General features: G+C 42.7%; 1 protein-coding gene across 1 annotated transcript in view; it reads right to left on the bottom strand.

Annotated features, from left to right (window-relative positions):
- Window positions 1-18610, bottom strand: part of kcnq1 (potassium channel, voltage gated KQT-like subfamily Q, member 1) — an 89032-nt gene that overhangs the window by 20458 nt on the left and 49964 nt on the right. Inside the window, exons 3-6 of the mRNA XM_002936499.4 lie at window positions 6261-6351; window positions 4628-4754; window positions 4407-4485; window positions 2802-2898 (exon numbers count right to left, since the gene is read on the bottom strand). Coding sequence (XP_002936545.2) covers window positions 2802-2898; window positions 4407-4485; window positions 4628-4754; window positions 6261-6351 — 394 coding nt within the window. The remainder of the gene's footprint in view (window positions 1-2801; window positions 2899-4406; window positions 4486-4627; window positions 4755-6260; window positions 6352-18610) is intronic.

Below are 18610 nucleotides of genomic sequence, written 5' to 3'. Positions count from 1 at the left end.
GGGAGGCTTTCCTTGGGCCAGGTTGGAGCTGCAGAGTGCCATTGAGCCCTATGGGAGGCTTTCCTTGGGCCAGGTTGGAGCTGCAGAGTGCCATTGAGCCCTATGGGAGACTTTCCTTGGGCCGGGTTGGAGCTGCAGAGTGCCATTGAGCCCTATGGGAGACTTTCCTTGGGCCGGGTTGGAGCTGCAGAGTGCCATTGAGCCCTATGGGAGGCTTTCCTTGGGCCAGGTTGGAGCTGCAGAGTGCCATTGAGCCCTATGGGAGACTTTCCTTGGGCCAGGTTGGAGCTGCAGAGTGCCATTGAGCCCTATGGGAGACTTTCCTTGGGCCGGGTTGGAGCTGCAGAGTGCCATTGAGCCCTATGGGAGACTTTCCTTGGGCCGGGTTGGAGCTGCAGAGTGCCATTGAGCCCTATGGGAGGCTTTCCTTGGGCCGGGTTGGAGCTGCAGAGTGCCATTGAGCCCTATGGGAGACTTTCCTTGGGCCGGGTTGGAGCTGCAGAGTGCCATTGAGCCCTATGGGAGGCATTCCTTGGGCCGGGTTGGAGCTGCAGAGTGCCATTGAGCCCTATGGGAGGCTTTCCTTGGGCCAGGTTGGAGCTGCAGAGTGCCATTGAGCCCTATGGGAGGCTTTCCTTGGGCCAGGTTGGAGCTGCAGAGTGCCATTGAGCCCTATGGGAGACTTTCCTTGGGCCAGGTTGGAGCTGCAGAGTGCCATTGAGCCCTATGGGAGACTTTCCTTGGGCCGGGTTGGAGCTGCAGAGTGCCATTGAGCCCTATGGGAGACTTTCCTTGGGCCGGGTTGGAGCTGCAGAGTGCCATTGAGCCCTATGGGAGGCTTTCCTTGGGCCAGGTTGGAGCTGCAGAGTGCCATTGAGCCCTATGGGAGACTTTCCTTGGGCCAGGTTGGAGCTGCAGAGTGCCATTGAGCCCTATGGGAGACTTTCCTTGGGCCGGGTTGGAGCTGCAGAGTGCCATTGAGCCCTATGGGAGACTTTCCTTGGGCCGGGTTGGAGCTGCAGAGTGCCATTGAGCCCTATGGGAGGCTTTCCTTGGGCCAGGTTGGAGCTGCAGAGTGCCATTGAGCCCTATGGGAGACTTTCCTTGGGCCGGGTTGGAGCTGCAGAGTGCCATTGAGCCCTATGGGAGACTTTCCTTGGGCCAGGTTGGAGCTGCAGAGTGCCATTGAGCCCTATGGGAGACTTTCCTTGGGCCAGGTTGGAGCTGCAGAGTGCCATTGAGCCCTATGGGAGACTTTCCTTGGGCCGGGTTGGAGCTGCAGAGTGCCATTGAGCCCTATGGGAGACTTTCCTTGGGCCAGGTTGGAGCTGCAGGGTGCCATTGAGTCCTATGGGAGGCTTCCAAAATCATGCTAAGTCTGAAAGTTTCGGCCGCCGCTTACGAGCGCTAATACGAAAAAGTCGCGACAAGATACGAGCGAATCGTAATGGCTATGAAAAACTCGCGTTTTTTTCGCGAAAATCGTATTGGTAACGAAAAAGTCGCAACAATTTCCGAAAAGTCGTAAAGGCGCTGAAAAAAATCGCAAAAAATACGAAAAAGACGCAAAATGTTCGTTTTCCAATCGGAATTTTTCCAATTCGGATTCGAATTCGTGTCTTAGTAAATCAGCCCCTATGTGTTAGAGGGCTGGAATGATGATGTCGTAAATAGCCAATTGGAGCCTATAGAGAGGCAGATGGCTGTAAAATACCTCAGAGGCCCACATCTACATCTTGCAGGCCTCCAGCGGGCCTAGAAGATCCAAACATATGTATATATGAGCGCTGAATGCTCCATAGACATTACACACACTTCAGTTCTGGCAGGTCCAAGGGTATAACTGGCTTTGTAGGGACATTATGTATAAAAAGTACAACTAATCATCCTATGAGCCTTCAGCTCTCCCAGGACCATAACAACAGCCTTTAGTGCAGTGGTTCTCAACCTAATGCCGCGACCCTTTAATACAGTTCCTCATGTTGTGGTGACGCCAACCATAAAATTATTTCTAAGACCATCGGAAATATGTGTTTTCCGCTGGTCTTAGGTGACCCCTTTGAAAGGGTTGTTTGACCCCCAAGGGGTCCCGACCCACAGGTTGAGAACCGCTGCTTTAGTGGGAGGGCCATAGGTGAAATAAGACAAATATAAAGTATTACTATCAGCATTTTAAAGTCACCATCCTGCACTCTCATCACCCATTCCTCCTTAGAACTACAGCACTGTGGGGTACAGGGCAGTCACCCGTCTCAATACATCTCATTAAAACATACAGATAAAAAGTTTATAGTGACTTTGCTCCTGGTTGAATTGAAAAAAATAAACTGTTTGTTCCAAGTCCAGAACAGAATGTGATGAGTAAGGAACATTCTATCAATATCTGGGGTAGCAATGTGGAGCATTTGTATCAAAATCTTCAACTGGTTTTCCTGGAAGTGTTCATAACCTGCCTTTCTCTAAATGATGGAAAAAGTCAAAGTTTATCTGAAACGGCTAAAAAGAATTTTGAAAAAGCATTGCTACGAACTACTGAATTTGAGGTTTGTATCTGGACAAACTGTTCTACTTGGCTTTGAGAAGGGTCACATCAACCGCAATACAGACACTAAGCCCCACATTCTAAGGTATTGCATGGCCTGTGATGTGGTCTGCAAATTGCATCTTTTACTGTATATTTTGGAACCCCCCTCTGCAACAGGGTCCCTGACTGGATTACCCCCTGTACCCCCTGCTCGTGGCCCTGTTTATATATGGGGTTTGCGGAACGTGGATTAGAAAATATACGTTTCGTCACATACTTGTCTGTGAATAAAAACCACGGATCCCAGCAATCTCCACGTGCCACCCTGACGATCCACATGCAACATTCGTAAAATCTGCAGGAACCGGATTCCCCTAGAGAACAAAAATTAAAAAGTGAACAAACATAAAGCGCTGGCCCCATTTTATGATGGAATTCTATTCAGAACATTCTATTCTGTTCTTTGATCCTATCCCCATGGCTGTCCCTTAGGCCAAGACACATGTAAGTAAATAGGAGTTTATCTGGAGGAGAGGAATGGTTTAAAAATGCTCAGCGTACTTCTAAGAACGTTGCCAATTTACATTATTTTTTTCTACTTTTCAAGATGTTAGCACTTTTTAGCTGCTTATATAAAGAATTTGAAACAACAAAGCCACGTGCTGTTTATGTCAGCTACAGTCAACTGAAAATGAAGTTTGTAAGAAAAGGAACCTCTTGTAATAATGCTCGGAGTAGAAAATGAAGTTTGTGAGCAGGCCATTTCTTTGATCGCTAAGCAATATCACAAGATGTTCCTTTTCCCACAAAATTAATTTTTAGCGGACTAAAGCCAGCTGCCGCAACTGAAAAGCGGGTGGCACTGGTTAAAAAGATATCAAGATAGTCTATAGGTGGGCATACATGGGCAAATTTAAGATTTGGCCCCTTTGGATTGGCAGCTTATCTGCCAGTGTATGGGGCTTAACCGATTCATATCTGGCTGAAAATCAGCTAGGTATCAACTGGCCAGGTTTCAAAAACCAATTGGGCAAGGAAAGCATCAGGATATTAATGCAGTCTCTGTAGGCCCCAATTATGAGCTGGTGGTTGGTATATTGGATCAGCCTGATTTGGCCCAGCTTGTGGGAGATCAAACTGGGCCCAATCCAGCTTTTTTGGCTTGCATGGTCTCCTCATCCCCACCCCCAGGTTTCACATCGGAAAAATGCACAATGAGTGAAAAAAAATTGTTGTGTGACTTTAATGTATTTTTAACTTTTTGCAGTTTTGTGAATTTTTTGGCAAAGTGAAACAGGACTGATTCCTTCATCCTTAGTCGCTCTGCTTTCCATAGTGGGTGGCAAAAAGATTATCCAGAGAGCACAGAAAATCCAAGAACCAGAATTCATCACTTCCCAATGGAACAAGGTAAGGAAGGGGATTTCATGACACTGTGAGCCTAAAGTGGGTGGAGAACTGCTGCCAGGAAACATAGAGGCTAACTATCATGGTTTCCATTCAATTTAAGAAATCAGGTAAGTCTGTGTAAATATATCAATAGATACAATTGTATTCATTTTTGAGAAGTTTAGATAGCACCTTTTCTACATAGCCCCAACCGAATGAGAACATTTCAAATAAGGGGGATATATTTTTTCTTTAAGTGAAATAGTGAACGTTGTCTTCGAGGAAATCCATTACAATACCATTTAGGATTGTATGAAGCATGAAACAGAATTATAATAATAGCAGGGATTATGCAATGAGATCTCAGTAACAGAAGCCCCCTGGCACTTTTTATCATTATTTATCATTTGCCCACGCAAGCAATAAACAGACCCTAACTTATTGCCTGGATCCCTGTGTGCCTATATACACAAACACACGCCGAAGCAGTTACCTGATTGCTGACGTTGCAAAGACCTGGCCATTGGAGCCAACACAAAGCACTATAATTGAGGCCACAACTACAATTAGATCTGTAAGGAAAAAGAAAACAAAATCCCATTAAATACAAGATAACAATGTACAGTTGGAAAACTATTTTGGTACCCACATTGCTGTCACCCCAATAGCCAGTACACACCAGGAACCACAATGCAAGACCCATCCCATTCTTACCTATTACAGAAATAGGCTTCCTGGCGAATCGAAGTCTGCCCCATATCCCCACGTATTTGCTTCTACAGCCGGCCGACCATAACCGAACCACGTACTCTGCTCCAAAGAAAACCACAAGAACTATTTCCTACAAGGGACAGAAGGTCCTCAAATGAAATTTCAGTGGATTCAGACATCATCAGTTTTTATTTTTCCCCATTTAGCCCCTTGTCAGCTTCCCATTAAAAATGCTACGGGGATCATGTAATACTCATGGGAGACATGATAGACATGTGCTTTACCACTGACCCTAATAAAGCCCAGCCATATCATTTGTTGCCCCTATAGAAATATTATGTTCAGGTTACCTTGGTGACATGATACTAGTCTTAAGTCGCTTGCTGCTTTTCCCCTTACACTGTGACATGGTCATTACAATAAGCCATACTGCACATGTCTAAAATGGTCTTGCTCCAGCAGGAACCAACTACAAGGCCAGGACAGTGGTCCTCATGTTTAATGAATGCGGACAATTTGTACAGGTCTGTTCTCTATGATCTTGAAAAACATGAAAAACAAAAGAGCCCTATAGGAGACCACAATGAGGCCAAACTATGAGCACTTAAGCTGCCCATACACTGAAAGACCTGCTCATTTGGCAAGGTCACCAGCAGATCTTTCCCTGATAGTGTATGACCACCTTGGATTGATCCAATGATATGGCCCTTGGCCAAATGATCTCATGCTGGTAGGCTATTGGGGCGAGGACTGCATCAATAAGCCAATACACTACTCACTACAACAGGATTTTTAAACCTAATTGACATCTGGCTCATTTTTAGCCAGATTATCGGTCAGGCAGGCCCATCCACCTTTACTGATCTGGGTACTTTTCCTTGTTCTTTAAAATGTTTTGGAAAAGAAACAAAGTTTGCCCACATCTAGTAACACATAACAACCAAGTAAAGGCTTTTTTCAAACAGACTGACTATGAAATGCTTATTGGTTACTATGGGCTAGAAGATGGATAGCAAACCTTGTTTTCACGTTTAATTTTATTTTATCTATAGCACAAGGTTTTTTTGCTGGGAAAAGGTGCCAATGAAACATCAAGGACCTGGTGCTATCCCAACTCCTGAAGCAACAACTTATTTTTGCCAGATCTTTCCATCGATATGTCCACCTTAGGTTGATCGAAATGCAACAATGGGAATAGGACCCGTCAGAGAGAGGACCACATCAAGCCAAAGCAATCCACAATCCCATGTGACAATCAAACCTGCCTGATCGACATCTGCCCTATTTTAGGCCAGATATTGGTCAGATAGGCCTGAAAGAGGTCCCCAAACATGGCACAGTGAGCTGCCCAATTAGTCTGAAGGACCCGAATTGGCAGCTGAAATCTGCCCATGTATGGTCACCTTTAGCTATGGAGAATAAAGGTTCAGCAAATGGATATTGTATCTCTTATCCATAACTTTTTAAGTCAGGTTTTTAAGTCTTGAGCTTTAACGTTTTCTGTAGACTTAAGGTTTGGTAATTACAGGAAAATCCTTTATCTATAGAAACAGATAAATCCCATCACTGTAACTAGATACAGTTTGTGAAATGATGTTCTTACGAGGCTGAATTACATTAGTTCAGATATACGCACCATCCAGAATAAAGTTTCTGTTGCCAAATTGTTATACTGTTGTATTGTAGAAAGTACACTGAAGATCAGGCATATCAACACGATAAGGAATCTGGGGAGAGAAAATAATGAATAATTACTACATAATAATATATTTTGAACAAATCAGCTAAAAGACAAGGAAGTACAGGTGTGGGATCAATTATCTGTAATTATTGGGACCAGGGGTTTTACACATAATGGGTCTCTATGTAACTTAGAACACCTACTATGAATATTTAAGAATGGAAAAACACAACTGTCAGGATAATAAAAATGTTAATATGAGCTTCATCTCATAGAAACTTTCTAAATATAATAATAAAAAAAGTCTGTTTCTGACATACTGAAGTTACCCTTCAGTATCTGTGCAGGAGTCTGAATCTGAGTCAGATTATTGATTGACAGTTAGACCAGATACACTGGTGTGAACTCCCTAAACCAGTGATCCCCAACCAGTGGCTCGTGTTGCTCCCAGTGGCCTCAAAGTAGGTGGCCAATTTTACATTTCTGGCTTGGAGACAAGGCACAAAGACACCATTTTACCCCAAGCAGAACCACCTGCAGGCCAGCAATCCACATGGGGCCACCAAACAGCCAATCACAGCCCTTATTTGGCATCCCCAAGGAACGTTTTAATGCTTGTGTGGCTCACCAACACGTTTTACATCTGCATGTGGCTCATAAGTAAAAAAAGTTGGGACCAGAGCATGTACTAGAGCATGTACTAGAGCATGTACTAGAGCAAACTGTCATTTAAAATAACCATCTGTGACACAAAGCTGCATGATTGCCGAAATTAACTTGATTATTTCAAAAAGATTCCAAAATTGATTATATTTTGACATTTTCTCATTAGAGATGAAGCTTATTTGGGGGTATAGTACATCAAGTACAAGGTACTGCCTTATTATTACAGAGCAATGAAGATGAATATCATCACAATATTTTCGATCTTTCTGACCAAAGGGTTTCCAGATATTGGTCACAGCTCTGGATAAAAATTGGTATATACTAAAGAACTGGAAAATATAAATGTAAACAATAAACCGTGCACTGATATGTTTAATCATCTTTAACACATTAAGGACCAGTAAAACCAAAAATGAAATCAATCAGTCTGAGCAGACATCTGTACAATTCTATCCTGTAAAAGTAAATATGTTTCCGCAAAGGCGAAGTTTGACGTGAGTTCCTTATCAGCACTGCTGTGTTCCGCCATCTTTTATCTGTGGTTCAAACAAAGCCCCACCTGGTCTGTTTTGTTCAGCGGAATGTTAATTGAGTTTTTATGAACTCCATTCTTTTTTTATGAAGTATTTTCAGATAAAAATATCTTTGTTCTCTATCTTCTATTCATTTCCTGGTGTTTTTTGCACATCATGCTGATTAGGCAAGATTTTCTTTCCCATAATCCTCTGCTTGCGTTAGGAGGACAGCATGCCGCCAACGTCAACTTCAGTGCAATGAATAGGGTTTGTGCTAAACGTACATTTTGGCTTTTGTTTCAATTGTAAAAAATGTACGTTTTCTTGAGTTAAACGGGGCACTGAAGTTACCCCATGTTTGGTTCTTGCAAGGTACATAAATTACTCGTAAACAACCCAACTCCTTTCACCCTCTGTGATCGTTTTGTTAGCAGAAGTCAATTATGCAGGGTGATTATCTGTGCAATGGGAATCTAAATATCTACCTCCCAAGAACCAAACATGGAGGAGCTTCAATTAACATGTTTGCCCTGTTTAGCTCAAGATATAAAATAATAATACAGGTATGGGATCCCTTATCCAGAAACCAGTTATGCAGAAAGCTCCGAATTATGGATAGCCCATCTCCCATAGACTCCATTTTAATCAAATAATTCAGAATTTTAAAACTCATTTCCTTTTTCTCTGTAATAATTAAACAGTACATTGTAATTGATCCCAACTAAGATATAATTAATCCTTATTGGGGACAGAACAGTCCTATTGGGTTTATTTAATGGTTAAATGATTCCCTTTTCTCTGTAATAATAAAACAGTACATTGTAATTGATCCCAACTAAGATATAAATAATCTACTATACCTGTGCTAAAAGTATTATTCATATTTCATTGCCCTCATGGTCAACAAGAAGGCATAGTGCCCCTTTAAAAAAAGGAGACCTCGAAACACTATAGTCTTTTGTTTAGAGTTTAGAAGCTATTCACCACCATGTGTCATTTGCTTCTCCCACTGACTAAACATTACAGGTCACATCTCTCAGACTCACATATCAGGGGGCTGCTGGGATAGGGGTCCTATTGTAGCAGCCGTGATGTGAGGGTAAGAGGGTCAACAATGATGTACGGGGATGTCACGTGACCCATGTGTCATCAGTGGACCAGAAGATATGTCGAACATACAAGACATGCACGGGCTTGGGATGATGCAGAAGAACATGTTCTCACGCAGGCCCCTTTATGGAAATACAACAGAAGTACAGTGTTGCGCCAACTTTCCTGCAACAGGGTTCTTGCTATGGGGTAGCCATTGGAAACAAAAATGTCCCTAGTTGCTAAGCATGTATGACTCCTCAAGTGGTCTTGTTGGTCCCTAATCTTACATATTTGTGCCCAACTATATCATGAAGGTTTGTTCAGCATTAGGCAACACTATGGGCATATTGAAATAGTATGAAGAATAACTTGGACAAGGGAGTTGAGTGCAGGGGCTGGTGTTGAAGTGTCATCTCATTTTCTTCTGTGAACATAAGGGGCACTTAATCCTATTTAATAAGCATCACATGCTGCAACACCATCAAGCATTTCCAGAATGATAGGGGACTTTATCATTATTTATCCACTGGAAGCTCACAAAGGGAGACATACTGAGGAGCAAAGAATATATTTTTTCCTGTTTTGCTTTTTTATTACAATATTGAATTGTTTTCTTGCATATATGTAAGAGCATGAATGTGCTTTTGCAATAAGCCATTTAGTTAGAAGACTAGGCCACTAGGAAACAAGACAAAGGACAGTCAGCAATACACTAAGTACAGTTAACGTTTGCCAGGCCATTCAATCAGCTGGAAAGATTTGACATTCATTTCCAGGGTGACAAAACCTGCTGTAAAAAAGAGTCAAGAGCTTATTTACAGTAACTAGGCACAACAATGGGTGCAGAATTGTGACAATTTATAATGCTATGTACAGCAAAGCCTACTATTGATGATCTACGATAACCTCTTCCACCAATGTTCTGGTTTTATCCATTAAAGAAAATATGTTCAAGATACATTAGGGTATATATCCATCTGTCATTGCTTTAAGAGACTAAGCCTTAAGCCACGAGGGGTTTTACTAGTTAATAAATATAAAATACAAATATTTTGTGAATGCCAAATCCATTGGCACAAAGTCATCCAACCAGAAGCCAGAATCAAAGCATGATGTCCTGATGCATTATAACATACAATCTTTTATTGAATTCTGTAAAATGCAAAAAATATGAAGGCCCATAGGTCCACAGTGTGGTCAACCTCTACCTTAAAAAAGACCAGTAACTATCACCCTGCTATAGCTCATGTGGATATGTATTAATCTCTAATGAACGCCCAGCTTACATAGGAACCCAACAGACTTTTGTATGATGCATCCATACCATACTAAATAAAAAGCCAATAATTAGCGAGGGTAGACATACTGTACATGTATCAGTAAACCAGCTCACATGTTTAGTAATATTTCCTATAGTTCCTACCAATGCCAACATGACATCAATCTTGTGCAACATGCACCCCAACGGCACCTCAATCTCACTCCAACAACCTGTGCCAACCGCCCTGCGTCACTGAATAGAAATGTGATGAGCAGGTAATGAATAGATTTGCTAGTGAACTCATTAGCACATCTAATAGCCGAACTGTTCCTGTCATGTATGATTGTATCTGACAAATAAGACGCAGGAGAACTGTGTGCAAACATGTTATGAAGCAAGAGTGATGAAAAGAAAACAGTTTCTGCTAGAAGAACTAGTATCTGGATTTTCCCTGTCCCCTTAAGCAACCTGGTGTTAAAATCACAAACCCTTCTAGTTCTATCCGGATGAACTAGCAAGGTATTCGCCTTTGGGTCGTACCCAAAACAGTAGTGCAAGATACACGACAGGTCAGTTTTCCAGAGACTTCATCCAAAGCTGCTCCCTGTGCATTATCTAACGTGGAACCCCAAAAAGACTCATTAATGCATTATGGTACTTTATCTCCAAGACAATAAAAAACACAGCAGTTCTGATTAATGGTGGCCTATTATAATAAAAGGAATTCTCCAAAATACTAAATAGACTGCAAGAAAAAAAATCCTTTATTAGTATTTTCTATAAATTTGCAGAGGGGTGTGTTAAGGTAAATTATTCCACATATGTTGCCTATTTTACGATTTCGGTTTATCAAAGGAAACTTCACCATCAATTGAACTTTGCAGATAATGAAGACATATGAAGGACAGTCTGCAACTGGTTGGCATTTTTATTTTCATTTATTAGACTTTATGTTACATAAAGTTATGTAGTTAAAAGTGAAATTAATATAAAGTAAATACAATTGGGGACCGCTCCTCTCCACAGACTGCTGGCCTGCTTGCCAATCAAAGGCTTCACAGTACCTTTCGCTTAAGGTAACATTTCAAGGGGACTGACCACATTTCAAATTCCCTGTCCCCATGGAAATTTGCCCTAAGAAAGTGTCCCCGTCTCTGAAAGCTTTCGCCGGTTGTCCCCGTGGCAAAAAAAAAGCCACCCCCAGCTATTCCAGGGACAGGAGGAAGGAGACAGAGAGTATAGAGAGGGAGAGACAAGTGTTTAAGTGTTGAGTTATTGCTCCACATGTTAAAATGGCTTTGACTCACTAGGACACCGGTAAGAGGGAGTCTTCCAAGGAACACAATGTGATGTCTAACATTTCCTAATGTCACTTACATGCCTGTTACTCTACATCAACAGTGTAGATTGTCCACAGACGCACATGGGTGTATCTCTTTGTCTTGGCTTGAGACTTACAAGTGTTAACACCACATTATGGGCTAAAGGGAGTGACGGAGCTGCATCTGTGTATGACTACAACTTATGACAACATCTTCCTGGCAGAGCATCTCATTTCTATCACATTTATACACCTCAGAAATAAAGTCATATGGCCAACGGGGCCAACAGAAATGCTAAAATGTGAATATGATTTCTAGGAAGGTTTGAAGTTCAATAATACACAATAACTTTCACACGCGCTGCTTGTTTAATGGACATGGCTACAGAAATGCAAAGTTTAGTGCAAAAAGAGTCTGGTGTTGTATGGTGCATTATGGTTAAACAATTTAAAATGAGCATCAATAAAGGGATTGGGGGGTTTACAAAGAATAAGTGGGGGCAAAATTAAGCTGGCCACACATTTAAAGGACCGCTAGTTTGTCGACATCACCAAACAAGTGGATCCTTTGCTTGATTTAGCTACCCATTGACAGTGCTGCCACCAGGGACCTCGTGGCAGAGGGAGGGGCCTGAGATGGTGTAAATCGTGGGTCACAAAAAGAGTGGGTAATGGGTGTGGTTTTGATGGATCAGAATCACGTTTTGGTGTAATTGAGAATTGGCCAGGGTGGGTCAGTGGTTTCACTGTACATGCAAGAGGCACTGGGACTCAATTTTACTTGCTGGCAGCGCCCACCACCAAGGCAGCTAAGTAACTGGGGTACCTTGGGGCTAGGGCCCTGCAAAGTAGTAGTAATGGGTTCTATGAATACAGATGGCAGCCCTGCCCAATGCACAGAACCAAATTGGTCTGATCTTATTTTTGGCATGGGATTTCATCACCGAATAATTATTTAGACTTATGGTGACCTGTCGGTTGAGGAATGCATCAACACAACAACAAAGCCCTTCCCTTTTTTGGCAGAATTTACAAATCTGCCAATAGAAGGAAGACTCTCCTGAGTGCCCCTTACATGGGCCAATAAGCTGCTGACGTCATCTGGAGGGTCCAACTGGCAGCTTTTATCAGTCCGTGCAGTCAGATTCCTGCTAAATATAGCTTAGGCTGACCACAGGCATAAAAGCCTCCTACTCAAACCCTTCAACCCTCAGGAGGATCAGTCCAACTGAGATCAGTCTGCCAATCTATCAGATATTTATTGGGCAGGTTTGTAAATCCTGATAGCCATGTCACCGTAGGCACTCTCTATGATCCAATCCTTGGACCCTGGGTCATCTGCTCGTCTGGCAAACTCATCCTATAAACAGATCTCACTATGTATCACCAACCAGAAGTTAAGTTTAACTAGGGATCTATATTTCCAGGTTGCAATCAATTCAACCTTCAATAATAACTTTTTGATTTGGCCAAAATGCTGTCTGGTTAGCAGAAAACTGAAGAGAACTAAGAGAAAGGAAGAATGAGGAAAGGACTCAAATACTACCTGTAGGCAATGCTTATTGGTTTTCTTTTACAAATTCATTTCCTCCAGAAAAAAACATGCCAGAAAGTGCTAAGGAAAGTATTTGTTTGCTTACATATTAAAAAGAATTTTGCAAAAAAAGTAGCCTTTTCACTTGTATTATGCTTTTATAAAGCCTGGGTTAACCTTTTTACTCAACCATGAAGACTTGGCATTTGCTAGTTCCAGACAGGCTACTCACACCATAGAGTCTGGCACTGCTTGCTCAGGCTACTCAGCACTGACTGGCTGCTTTGCATACTGAATTCATTTGAAATTATGTGTGTTAAAGAGATCACAGATGTCCCCACAGCTGCTGCCTGTCCCTTGGACTTCCATGCAAATATCTCCTTATCTTCTGTTTCCAGTGAAGAACCAGCAAATGTAGAGATTCTCAGGCAAGGTGTATTCCTCTAACCTAGTGATTCCCAACCAGTGGTTTGCTCACCACCCCCTGAGTTCTCAAAGTGATATAGGTGCCCATTGTTAAATCTCTGGCTTAGAGGCTAATTATGGAAGCACAGACACAGTTTTACTCTAAAGGTCCCCATACACTATAAGATCCGCTCGCTTGACGATGTCACCAAGCGAGCGGATCTTCACCCGATATCCCCACCTACGGGTGGGCGATATCGGGTAGCTAAAAAAAAATGAATCCGATCATTTGGCCCTGGGGCCAAACGATCGAATTACATTTGCGGCCATGGGGCAGTCGGCCAGGTTAGAAAATCCAGTCGGATCGGGGACCGCATCGGCTCGTTGATGCGGTCCCCGATCCGACTGGATTTTCTAACCTGGCCAATCGATATCTGGCCAATTTCAGGCCAGATATCGGTCGGCCAGGCTGCTCGGTTCTGCCCATACACGGGCCGATTAGCTGCCGAATCAGTCCAAGGGACCGATATCGGCAGCTACTATCGGCCCGTGTATGGGGACCTTAAGGCTAATGCCAGACGAGGCGTAGGGCGGATATTTTCGGCAAACGGAAAATCGCTTGCCGGAAATACCGCCATACGCCTCCTACTTGTGCCTGCACCCAAATGAACAGAATGTGCTCGAGTGCAGGCACATGTAGCCGAAATACGCATAAAAACACGAGACTTTCAAACTCTCGCGTTTTTATGCGTATTTCGGCTACATGTGCCTGCACCCAAGCGTATCTCATTCATTCGGGTGCAGGCACAAGTAGGGTAGGGTGGAATTTTCGGCATGCGTTTTTCCGCTTCGCCTTGTCTGACCTCAGCCTAAGCAGAGCCTCCTGCAGGCCAGCAGTCCACATGGGGCTACCAAACAGCCAATGACAGCTGATATTTCTCATCTTCAAGTAACTTTTTTCATGCATGTGTGGCTCAAAAACACTTTTTACATCTGTATGTGGCTCATGAGTAAAAAAAAGGTTGGGGATCCCTGCTCTAACCATAGCAATCAAATTATCAAGCAGCTGGGCCTGGCCAACCCTAAACATCAATTGCTTAAAGAATCTACAAAGTACTTGCATCAGTATACTTCGTATATCTTCTTTTTGGCGTTACCTGTACATCAGTATAATAAATTACAGACACCTGCCCTAGGAACTAAGCTGTGCCAGTAGCTGAACCTACACAAGAGTGTTATTCAAAAACGTGACTATACACTACACTACACTATAGCCCTGCAGCAAAGGGCACATCTAATGTATATTCAACCCTGACTGCAAGGACGTATAAGTCATCAGTCATTACGATAAGTCCCGATAGGCCTTTTGAGAACTTCAGTTCCATGAGTCTATTAAATACCTATTTCAGGCAAGAAAAAATCTAAAACCATTTGCATCACAGATACGCAAGATGTGATAATGTAAAACTAAATATACATTACTAGTTCTGAAGCAAATAGTGGTTAATGTATCACACTCGAGTAGTTTTATACTGTCGTTTATACTTCCCGCAAGCATGCTCTGCCGATATCCAAGAACTTATCAGTTTGTTCTTTACCTTCATTTGCATTCTTTAGATAACCATACAATATTTCCAATTTATCTCATCCCGTGGAAAAAAATAGCCCAGTAGAATGCAGCGATAACATGGCAGGGACTGTAAAACGTTCAATCCTTAAGACCAGTTAAAATCCCTTGTGATTAAGAAGCCACTTGATCAAACATATTTAGAAGGTGTTTGTAACATCCAGTAAATGGCTTGTGGAAAGACCAAGCTCCTCTGTTGATTGTCTTCAGAGTTGGAATCACACGCACTTAACAAGTTACATTACTATCTTGTCAGTTGGGAGAAGCCAAGAAAACGATGTTAGTTTCTTCGCATCAATGTAGAATTTAGCAAAACTGTCAAAAAACAGATGTTTTCATTTGGATGTCGACTCACTAAGGCTATTGCCAGACGTGGCGTTTTTACGCTGCGTATTTTCTCCGCCTAAAAACACCGCACAAACCACACAGCCGCTGACTATGGCGTTTTTGAGCCTAGTACTGGTGACGCAGCAAATCCCGTTTCCCATGGTGCTAATAGTGCAAAATAGTAAAATCGCTGTGTATTTCGGCAAGGTCTGGCAGCTGTTTTAGTGTATAGATAGGAATAGGTTGCTGTGCAAATAACGGCCTATTTCGGCAACGTATGAAAAGTCCGTGGTAACGTGTTTTCTAGCGTATTTAAGCATAGTGTGTTTCCATTGAGACTGTTTAAGTTATTTCTATGGATGATGATATTGTGCGTTTCTCAGCCGCCGAGAGAATTAGAAAATACGCAGCGTAAAAGCGCCACGTCTGGCATTAGCCTAAAGGTTAAACTGGACTCCCATAATGTCATTTCATGTCCCTTGGCCCTTAAGTTAAAATCCAGGAAACCTATGGACTGATAACCTGGGACAGTGGCGGCTCAGGCAAGGCTAAAACTGCAAACCAAGTCAATATCTTCACGGAAATGAGCAAGATGAGCACAATTCATAAAGAAATGCATTGTAATGCATCATAAAGGCAGGTCTGGAACTCGCATGGCAGACACTAAGATTCCCAGAGTTCCCAAAGCTCAGAAATCTGGAGCAAAGCTCAGTAGAAGACTTTAGAAAATGTCCTTTCTTGATCATTCCTCGTAAGGACCCAAGTCTCCTTAAGTTGCTAACTTGGGGACAACATGATCAGGCAACCCAGTTATTGTTTAATGAACCACTCTACCGCTATTTCATGGGTTAATTTAGGTTACAGTTTTGAGTGATCATCATACCATACTTTTTTGATTTTCCCAACCCAACCGTAAAGGAGACCATCAATATTAAATATTAAAAGAATTCCCATAAAGAATGGTATACAGTATAAGTAAGAGATAGTTTGGCAAAATCAAGAGAGCTTGAAGACTTGTTGCAATCTGTCTTAGAATTCTGCTGTCTACACTATATTAAACTGAACCTCCCCTTTAATAAACAACAATAACCTGCAGCGTCAGACTGGGGCACTTGGGAGGCAACAAAGAACTTGACCTTAAGGGTGTAACTGGCAGGCACCCATTACAGTGAAAAGGATAGAAATGGCCTTTGCTGCAAGAAGCAGACATTTACACAGCAATGAATGAACCAGGGTAGACTCTTACAGTTCCTTGCAGAGAAGCAGGTTACAAACCAGGGCACAGGTTGCCGGACTCAAAGTAGAATAGTTACATATAAAACACTACTTTAAAAGATTCTCTCCAGTCCTCTCACACACACAGTGTTCCTCTCATAAAGCCACCGTGTCGAAATGCACAGGCAGAGTGGCATTAGCTTTTGAGGGCACCTTCTTTCCTTAATAAACTTTCCCCCTATTTCTTTCCTCTAACCAACACTTAAACGCTCTAATTCCCTAACAGGTTCACAGTCGCCTGGGACGCTACCCTACAATGCTCAGTCCTCGTTGGGACAACAAACTGTCCTTGCTAGCTAATCTACTTATCTCTAACTCCTAGAGTGAGTTAACACCAAGCTACTTCTCACTTACTAGCCCTGAAGGATACAGTCTCCCACTTGGTCTGGCCCTTATGACCCTAACTCCTAATTGTTGGATGTTCTTGGACCAAAGGGGAAATGTCTAGCTCCTGCCCTTCCTTATATAGGCTCCTAGGAGAATTCCCCCTGAGGCCAGCCTTTGCAGTTGGTGCCACCTGCTGGTTGAACTTAAACATTGGCAAACTATTTACATTATCATAATTAAATATATTTTACCTTCTTACAAGGGCACCTCATATGGTCACCTAACGTGAAGGATGTTATTCAGGCCCAGCTAGTGATGCCAGGGACAGTGACTATGTGATGCTCTTACTGTCATGCCTCTACTCAGTGACACCTGCATATTAGTAGGTTCAAGTGCACAGATTTTTCCAGTCGGTGACTGAGGAGCAGCCAGTTCTTGTCTACAGGGTTAGCAAGGAGAGGACGGTCTCAGGGCCTACTAGGATTTTCCCTGATCCCGGTGGACCAGTGTCCAAACTACAATTTGCAGATTCAATATTGAGCAAAAAGAAATATATTGTGCGCAACTCTCAAATTGAGAAGACCGAGAAGTTTACACAGGCATTCGCCTACACAAAGTTCTGGGTTATTGAGCAGAATCCCAAACCGACACACCGATAAAAAGAAAATTGATCATTCAGAGTAATCATTCCCAGCGCAAACCCAGTCCACATTCCCGGGACCTGCCAATTGGAAAATCCCTGTGCCAGATTCAGTTGTGGTTGCAAAGGGCAGATAACAATTTCCCTTGTGATACTATGTACAAAGCTCTACATGAGCGGATGTTCGTGGCTATCAGACTAACCTGAATGCTCCGGCTCTGGAATGCAGTCGAGCACAGAACAATGTGCAAGATCCAAGCATTCAGAACATAACGTTATGGAGTCTCCCACACTTTTGTACAAAGCCACAAATCAAGACTGTGCCAAATGGCATCGCAATACAACAAAGATAGATACACTGAAATACGCAAAAAGATCAGGTTATAATGACTAATACTATATACTTATATTGTTGTACGGTTGTGATGGTCACTTGTAAGAATAGAACATTATCAGGTTACATCCGAGTCATTATAAGGAGGAATAATGTAACTCCAGCTAATATTTACTAAACAGCAAGTCCAGCCAAATGAAATGGTATCTTCCTACCATTCACCTACCAATCTAGCTTCTGTACAGCAAATATCCAACCGAATATTAATGTGTGGGTATCTGTGCCCCAACTATAATAAATGGCACTACATTTTTGCCCAGGTGCAGTGACCCATACTAACCAATAAGATGTTTGCTTTTAAACAGGTGATCTGTAAATGCTACCTGCTGATTGGATGATATGGGCTACTTCACCTGGGCAAATAGCGTCTTCGTTTAAAAGAAAATCTGATCACATTATTTCTGCATTTCATGCTCTTATCCTTCCTAGCTTTCCATAAGTAAATAAATCAGACTGTGGGACCGAGATAAAAGAGAACAAAGGACCCTGACTTTTAAATTGTTATTTAGGTGAGTAAAGGTGGCCATACACAGGCCAATTCTAGCTGCCCATATGGGTCCCTAAGACATATCCGGCAGCTTATCGGCCCATGTATGGGCACTAATGACGGGCCTGCCCGCCCGATATCTGGCCTGAAATTGGGCAGATCTCGATCGGGCAGGTTTAAAAATTAGTCGGATCGGGGACCGCATCAGCTCGTTGATGTGGTCCCAGAACCAACGGACGCCTATACCCATCATTCTATTCAATCGTTTGGCGAATTAGCCCGATATCGCACACCCATAGGTTGGGATATCGGGAGAAGATCCGCTCACTTGCCAACCTCGCCGAGTGAGCGGGTCTTAGCGTGTATGGCCACCTTAAGTGCTCATAAGACGGGGCTTGGGTGTCCATGGCCAGATGATTGTCTTGGGTGCTCAT

This window comes from Xenopus tropicalis, chromosome 4, assembly GCF_000004195.4.
Source record: "Xenopus tropicalis strain Nigerian chromosome 4, UCB_Xtro_10.0, whole genome shotgun sequence".
Classification (NCBI taxonomy): domain Eukaryota; kingdom Metazoa; phylum Chordata; class Amphibia; order Anura; family Pipidae; genus Xenopus; species Xenopus tropicalis.
This window is presented reverse-complemented; position numbering and strand designations above follow the sequence as displayed.